Raw genomic sequence first — 8,934 nt, 5'->3', positions numbered from 1 at the left:
TATATATATAAGTGTTGTAATGTCTTTAGACTCATATTTACCTCCAATTCGTGAAATTTTATTTGCCTAATTCCACCTAGTTGACCATAGTTCCTTAGATTATAAAACTTTGTCATAAACTTTGAAGCTATTGGAGGTTCAACAAGACTTAACAATTAGTACTATTAATGAAATTTTAACAATAAGACTACAACATCCTGCCTGAAGGCTTTCGTTGACATGCCCATTGTAGTATTCTAAGTGGAAGCAATTTTTAGTAGACTCATTAAAAATTATTAATTAACTTTATTTTGGGCTTTTCGATGAGGATGTGCATCGATGTTAGTGCGCACATTGGGTGTTAGCTTTTTTGTGATGTTGGATGTCAATCTTTTTTGGCAACGTTGGGATTTGACTTTAGTATACGTTATATGGTTGACCTTGTTGACAACATTTGACATTCGCATTGATTTTGATGGAGGGTATTGACCATAGGCGTCATCGCTGGTGTAAACGATGAACTTTAGCCTTGCTAATAACAATAAGTGTCAATCTTGATGTCGATGATGAGTGTTGGTGTTAATCTGAACATAGAATGTTGCATGTCAAGCATGCACATTTGTGTCAATGGTGAGCGTTCATCCTTTGGTCGATATATCATGTGTAAACCTCATTAGCAATGTTGGACATCAGTGTTGGTGGCAATGTAACATGTCAACATTATGGTAAGGGTGAGCATTAGTTTTGTTAGCTATGTCGGGCATCAACCTTATCATAGGTGGTGGGAATTATTGTTTTTGGTGATTGAGAGCATCAGTAATGGTGGCAACTATGGATGGCAACATTGGTGATGATGATATGCTTCAAGGTTGGTGATAATGTTGGGCATTGGCATTGATGTCATTAATAGGATTCAACATTGGGTTTATATGTTGGGTGATTAAGTCAAGCTTTGGATTAGTTTTATCTCAATCTTTTTGGTGGGTTAATCTCATACTCAATAAATGTAAGATTCTAATTCTAAAAATACTTTTTTAAGAAAGGGACGTTTTAATCATTTTGATCAAATATTTTGGGACTCAATTGGACAGTTTGTATTAATATCAATGATAATGTAATAATCTTTAAATATGTTTGTAATTTAATAGTATCAAAATTGAACAATCATAGGCTCATGATATATATATCAAGCAATACACTCATTTTAATTATAATCACACAATATACATATATTGGTTCATTTGTCAAATAGTGTCATGAAATTTTTAACTAAAATTTTGAAAGCTTAAATTGTTGCCCTTTGAACTAACCAATTAAAGTGTAAAACAATTTAAAATCTAATGTACTCATTTGTCAAATAGTATATTACACAACCTTTATGTTCATCTCATTCTCTTTCTAAAGAAATTTCACAAAACATTAAAGTTATTGGAAACTTTAAAAAGCAAAAATTATTGATTAGTACTATTATTGACATTTAAAAGCAAAGATTCCATATTCCTCCCACTAAAACTTTCATTGACATGTCCCTTGCAACATGCTCAACTTGAAGAAACTTTTCTTTGTTTTATATTTATATATTTTTACAAAAGAATTCATTTTTCAACTTCATGCTAGCAATATATATTGTCATTTGACAATTTTTTTCAACCTTGTTCAACATATTTAAGAAGTTTAAATATATTTTTTTAGTTTATGAAATTAATTTTTTTTTATATAAATTTGAATTCTAAAATTATAATGTAAATTACTATAGATAATATTTTTATAATATGTTATTTTTATAAACTCTCTATCTTTTCTTGTTATTAAATATTTTATGATTAATGCCATCAAAATGTGCAAATTGTTTTAGCCAAATCATTCACTTTAATATATTCTCACAAAAAAGTTACAATTATTGGAGGCTAAAAGCAAGACCAACAGTTTATGCCCAAATCAAGTAGCTCATATGCCACCCAGGTGGGCATATTTCATTGGCCAGATTCGTAAACTTTAGTATCTTATCACAAAATGCTAAAATTATTGGATGCTCTAAGCATGACTTCAAAATTTATGTGCCCCTACTTTATGCTTAAGCTCTGGTATTATTTATTCTTCTCTTCATCATCTCCAATCCACATAGAAGCTTCATTGATTCCAGTGCTAAGGTTTGACAATGGTAGGAACCACTTCTTGGATCATCTCGAATCTATTGTCTTCTTTGGAAAGTTTTTCTCAGTTTATGCTTCCTTTTTCTTCGCGGGCTTCATCCTCCTCACCATCCATAGCAGTAGAAGATGGAGCAGCTACTGAAGTTGATTCAAGCCAGGAAAAATTAATGGAGGATTTGAGCCGATTGTCGAGGATGCTAGGAAGAATTCAATCAGTTCTTCATGATGCCGAGGAGCGGGAGATCTATGACAAGGCCATCCAGCTTTGGCTTAGCGAGCTTAGAGAAGTTGCTTATGATGCCGAAAATGTCTTGGATCAATATGATTATCAAGTTATCAAAACCCAAGTGGAAGAAATGACCACAACTGTAGAAATAGAGGCTTCTCTGAAGGGGAAACAAGTAGAAGACTATGATGATGATCATTATGGCTATCAGGTATGTCTTCTCATCCCCAATTCCATCAAATTTTTATTATTAGGAAGAGAGTGGATGATGTTGATCATGCATGACAAATATGATCAGGTATCACTACCTTCCTCCAATTCAATTAAAATTCCCATTTCTTCCAACATGGCTAAAAGAATCATGAAGATCATAGAGAAATTTGATGAGATTGCAAAGGATAGAGAGGCACTTTGGCTAAGACAAGAGGATGCACCTAGGCGGCTTTATCTAGATGGTGCTTTGAAGAGGCCACCGAGTAGTTCTCTTGTGAATGAAAATGATGTTTTTGGTATGGAGGTTGAAAAGGAAAAGATCATTCAATTATTAATGTCTCATTCTGAGAAGGAGAACACCATAATTTCCATCGTTGGCTTGGGAGGTGTGGGAAAGACAACACTGGCTCAACTTCTATATAATGATCCTTTGGTATGTCAAAATTTCAGCCCGAAGGTATGGGTTTATGTTTCTGAAGATTTTGATGTTTTGAGAATAACAAAAGAAATTGTGACATCAATAGTGGGTTCATCCATTCATAATAATAATAATAACTTGAATGATCTTCAATGCATACTTAAGAATGCTTTATTGAAAAAAAGATTTCTACTTATTCTTGATGACATCTGGAATGAGAGACCAGATATGTGGGAGGCCTTACGAGCCCCTTTTTCTGGTACTGGAATGGGAAAGATTATTATAACCACTCGATCCATGTTGGTTGCTCGCATCATGCAAACAGTGCCTTCGCTTGAGCTTAGGTGCTTGAATGAAGAGAACTCATGGTTATTATTTCAAAGACAGACTTTCTATGGCTGGGAACTTCATCAGCAACTGAATTTTGAACAAATTGGGAGGGAAATTACTAAGAAATGTGGTGGTTTACCTTTGGCTTTAAAAGTGATTGGGGGGTTTCTACGATATGAAGTTAATGAGGGTATATGGAAGGATGTGTTAAACAATAATTTATGGACGTCTGAGGATACCAAAACTTCTATTTTGCCTGCACTAAGAATAAGCTACAATCACTTGCCACCATATCTTAAACCATGCTTTCTTTATGCATCTTTGTTCCCAAAGGGTCATAATTTTCAGAAAGTAGAATTGACAAGAATGTGGATAGCTCAAGGTTACATTCAGGTTACTAGAAGAAAGGAATTATTGGAAGATATTGCATTTGAGTTCTTTGAAGACTTGGTGAGAATGTCATTATTTCAATGCTCAAAAAAAGATGAGAGATTCACTTTGCATGATATGGTGCATGAGTTAGCTCAATCTATAACTGGACATGAGATATGGTCTTCATTAGATTTTGTTGAATTGGAGAACGTCTCCAAAAAGGCAAAGCATATTTTCATACAGCACACAAAGGTTGATAAGGTTCTTTCATTTTGGGATATAAGAACACTTTATACTGTTAGCTCAAATAATTTATTTAAGGTTCCTCGTCAAAGTATTTTTTCTAAGGAGTCATTCTCTCATTTGGGTTACTTGCGTGTTTTGAGACTTCATGCACCTGAATGTGAATGCAGCTTTCAACATGTAGATTTGATAGGTAACTTACAGCAACTCCGTTACCTCTCTATTTGTGCGCGAACAATCCAAATGACAAAGTATTCGTTATGTAACCTTTACAAGTTACAAACACTAATACTCCAATCATTTCATATTAATATGCTACCCCATGCAATTGGAAAACTCATCAACTTACGTCACTTGATGATTCGTTGTGATTCTTTAGAAATGCTATCAAAATCATATTATGGGTTTGAAAATCTCTTGACATTTGATTTTGGTTATTACTATTATTTTGATGTTGAGAAGACAAGTAAAATGCATAGTTATCATCATATCTTAAGAATAGATGACTTATATTCTAACATTGGATGGTTGAAAAACTTAACAAATCTACATCAAAGTCTAGAGCTTGATATGCTTGAAAATGTGGTCAATCGGGAAGATGCAAAGGGCGCCAATTTGCTAAGTAAGCCACAAATTGAGAGCCTAAAACTCTCTTGGCAAAATAGAAAAGATGCTAAAAGTATAAGGCAAGATGATGCTATTCTTGATGGCCTCCAACCCCACACCAACCTTAAAGAGTTAATTATATGGGGCTATGGTGGTAGCAGCTTCCCAAGTTGGTTTGGCAATCCTGACTTCTCAAATTTGACTAAAGTAAAGTTGATGAATTTCAAAAGCAAAGAAGAATGTAAGTTCCTCCCTCTATCTATGTTACCATCTCTCAGATCACTTGAAATATGCAATATTAATGGGATAAGGAGAATAGGGAATGACTTTTGGTGCTATAATGCTCCTCCTAATGGTCATGAGAATTGCTCTATAGAGGTGCACGGGAAATATAAAAGTATGCCCAAATTGGAAGGGCGTCCAATATTGAAAAGTGGAGATTTGTTGAGCCTAAGGTTTTTACACATACTTCATTGCAACGAGCTGCAACAGATATCATCCCTCCCATCATGCCTCGAGGAATTTGAGGTACAGAACTGCAAAAGTCTTAAAGATATTGCACTTTTTAACAGCGGAGGATCTCTTTTGAGACTTCAAAAAGTAAAAATTTGCAGATGTTCCAATCTGAAGATAGTGAACCACTTGAATTATCTTGTTGGCAAGCTTAAAGATCTGACATTAATTAAATGTAACCTTCTGAAGCCAGAACTAGAAGAATATTCTAATCATTCATTTGGACGAGTTTCAGTTGAAAAAGACATTGCACGTGTACTTTTCTGTCCAGGTATGAGAAAGTGGTGCGAATGGCATGGTTTCGCCTATGATAAGGTATGTATATGAAACCATTCTTATACAAAATATAGCTCTCTCTCTCTCTCTCTCTCTCTCTCTCTCTCTCTCTCTCTCTCTCTCTCTCTATCTCTCTCTCTCTCTCTCTCTCCTTCTTTATGCTAACATATTAAATTAATTTAGGACATTATATACTTTTTAGTTATTTAAAATAATTTAATCCACAATCCTTTGGATAGGTGTTGAGAACCTTATGTTAGTTTGCTAATGAAAATCACTTTTTTTTTGCTTATTTAATGTAATTTTTGGATCATAGCATTAGATACTTTATTTATGTTTTTTTTTTTTTTTAATATTAAGAGGGTTGCAGTGTGGATTTATTTTTTACACTGATTTGTGGAAGAAGTATTGATGAAATTGGTCAGCCGCACTAATATTATGGTGATAAATCACAGTGTGTCATAGACTTTTTATTTAATTTTTTTCTAAAAAAAAAAATAGGATATTTTATTTGATGTAGCAAACTAAAATAAACCTGAAAAATATGCACGGTTTAGATTTCATAAAGTTCAATTATATCATAAATTCTTCAATTATTCTATCATTGTCTTCTTATAAATTTCATGAGGATCTTTAGACTCATTTTAAGTTTGTAAATAAAGTAATCATCTTTGAAAAAAAAATAAAAAAAATCAATGAGATTTATACATAATTTTATGAATATTCAAAATATAATTACTAAACTTCAAATAACCAAATTAGTGACCCCTTAGTTTGATATGAAGTGTAAGAACTTTAACATTTCTATTACTTATATTAACAATGGATAAGAAATTCTAACAATGATTCTAATGGTTTGCAGGATCAGGATATCAACCTTTGGGCTTTGGAAGAGGCTGAAGAGAAACACAGACATATTAGAGTTCGCACCTTCATTATCTCCATTCTATAATAAGCATTATAAAAATAAATTATTTAAATATTTATTTATATAATAATCTTAAATTATTTCTTATATATACGATGAGGATCTTTGGGCTCATTCGATTGCCTAGAAATTAAAAAAAAAAAATTAGTGAATAATAAATTTATTATCACTCACTCATTTTAACCTTGAAAATAAAATAATCATCTTTAAAAATACTAAATCAATGAGATTTACAATCTTATCATATTAAAAAATAATAATTTCTAAACTTCAATTAACCAAATGAATTAATGAACCCTTACAGAATTTGATATGAAGTGTGAGAATTTTAACATTGCTACTACTTATATTAAATGTGGATAATAAATTCTAACACTGGTTCTAATGGTTTGCAGGATTCCAAGAATGGCTTTGGGGAATTGGAAGTGGAAGGACTTTTCCGCTTCCTTATGGGAATTTAAAGAGGCTAACAAATAGAGCATCTTTATGGAGCATATAAATGGTAGTGCATTTTACTTATTTTATTCATTTAGCTTTTTTTAGAGGTTATTATCTCCTCGAAAAAGTGTCACAAATTTATTTAAGAAGTTGGTTTAGGATTGCCACTGCTTATGGACCCAAACTTCGGTGATCTATCCATGACCAGGATGAAGCTTGGGTGAAACTAAGTGAAATTCTGAACCGACTGATGTTGAAGAATCAATGGATGAGTTGTGGTTAGGGGTGAAATGCCACTCGAATCCAGAGCTAGCTGGTTCTCCTCGAAATGCGTTGAGTCGCAGCAGTTGAATGGACATCTAGGGGTAAAGCACTGTTTCGATGCGAGAAACAGTTACAGACCCGCACAAGCTATAGTTAGCTTGGAGCAATGATGGAGAGTTTTTTGAAAGAGCTTTGTAAAAGAAAGTGTAAATGGCATTATTCATTCCTATATTGAATCAATGAAAATTTATTGGGCCTTTTGCTAATTAAATTTGACATCTTGATCCACAAAAGCAATCTTTATCATACTTCATACTCATCACTCTGCCAAAAATCAATTTAAAAAAAGGCAACAAAATAGCTAAAGTATTTAATGATCTTATATGTTACTTTCCTTGCAAGTTAGAAACAAAACTAGCAACTTAGTCCATAGTAAACTATCTTTCATCACAAAGAAGCTATAGTAAGTTTAAAGTTGAACATATTTTTTGTACTGTTAATATGACTGTAATAATGATAACAAAGTTCTCTTGGGTATATTATTGAAATAATCTGAACCAAGACAAACTATGACCAATTGAGCTGAATTGGTCTATACGCTTCACATGACCTAGCTTGCTTTCTCCCAGATCATATGAATTGTGTAATTCCTCCATTCAGTTTCCATCATTGTTTAAAACCTCACACATCTTACTACATGGGACTCATATTTTTTAGGAGAAAAGGGTAGAGCATCTTAATCCTTCTATAATTTCTCCTTCGAGGATCCTTAACCAAGATATTATAAACTACAAGGTAGCACCACACTTTAATTTATTATGACTCTAAAATTTCCCTTTAACTCCAAACTCATGATTTTTTTGCTAGCCTAAGACTCAATGTGGATTGAACCTCGCAACAATCTTATGTTTGTAAGTGACCCATAGAAATTACCTATGAGGACTTTGATTAATACCTCCACATCTCTATCGAAGGAGTATAACCCCATAGTGTTAGCTCTAGGGGGGATTATGATTGAACATAGGTCAATCTGACTCTAAGAAATACACCATTCAATAAACACCAGTCACTTGTAAACACTCACTACAGGAAAAACGTCAAATACCAGCGGTTTTTTCCGGCGGTTAGTAAGGCAAAATCGGCGGTTTTAAATTTTACCGGCGGTTTTTAAACCGCCGGTATAATTGGCGTAGGAAACTTTTACCGGCGGCTTATTACCGGCGGTTCTGTTAGGCGGCGGTTTTCCGGCGGCGTATGCCGCCGGTAACTACCGGATTTGTAACCGGCGGTTCTCCGGTCGTTAAGCCGCCGGTTATATTACCGACGGCTAACCGGCGGTCACTTTACCGATGGTATGCCGGCGGTTAAAGAGGCCGTCGTGTGTTCGCTTAACCGCCGGTTATTTTACCGACGGCGCCGGCGGTCAAGGCTGATGGTATTACCGGCGGCATACACCGCCGGGTTTTCAACGGATAACCGCCGGAAGCCATCACCCAAAATGCCTGCATCATCCAGTATATTCTTAGAACCTCAATATTACTCAAAGCTGGAGATAGAGTAATTTTGCCCCTTATTGTCGATTGTTACCTATTTCATTATGACTGGAATAGAATTTGATGAAGTTAGCATGATTATTATATACATTGATAACCTTACATCCATTAGAAATCTAGTGATCTTACATAGGTAGAATATCACTCAATCATACTGAATGATCAATTGGAACTATTGAATTGATCGTACAATGAACCATATTCATACAGTACTAAGTGGGGAATTGAATTAATCGTACTATATGATCTTCAGATTGTACTGTACGAACCGAGACAGCTAAATTAAACATTAGGATTTTTCTTGGAGCCTTATATTTAAATAACTCTTATTTTATTTTGAAGAGTCTTTGGCATTCAAAGGACTTGAGTCTTCTATGAGAGAGAATTTGAAAAGTGAGCTTTTGTCTTTTAAGAGAAAACTG

At 34.0% G+C, this 8,934-nt stretch overlaps 1 protein-coding gene across 2 annotated transcripts; it reads left to right on the top strand.

The window, feature by feature from the left end:
- The first annotated feature begins 2,046 nt into the window (after nucleotides 1–2,046).
- Nucleotides 2,047–7,065, top strand: LOC110109871 (putative disease resistance RPP13-like protein 1). Of its 2 annotated transcripts, none has more exons than XM_020841082.2 (4): nucleotides 2,047–2,569; nucleotides 2,657–5,368; nucleotides 6,192–6,251; nucleotides 6,653–6,722. In XM_020841082.2, exons 1-4 carry the CDS (start codon nucleotides 2,138–2,140, stop codon nucleotides 6,716–6,718), a joined length of 3,270 nt encoding a protein of 1,089 aa, XP_020696741.2. In that variant the 5' UTR covers nucleotides 2,047–2,137; the 3' UTR covers nucleotides 6,719–6,722. The 2 variants fall into 2 exon arrangements, with proteins under 2 accessions (XP_020696741.2, XP_028551431.1); XM_028695598.1 differs by having other exon boundaries at nucleotides 2,048–2,569; nucleotides 2,657–3,004; nucleotides 6,653–7,065.
- The last annotated feature ends 1,869 nt before the right edge of the window (nucleotides 7,066–8,934 follow it).

The sequence above is a fragment of the Dendrobium catenatum genome, unplaced genomic scaffold, assembly GCF_001605985.2.
Source record: "Dendrobium catenatum unplaced genomic scaffold, ASM160598v2 fragScaff_scaffold_660, whole genome shotgun sequence".
NCBI lineage: Eukaryota > Viridiplantae > Streptophyta > Magnoliopsida > Asparagales > Orchidaceae > Dendrobium > Dendrobium catenatum.
Note: the sequence above shows the minus strand (reverse complement) of the source record. Positions and strands in the feature narration are given on the sequence as shown.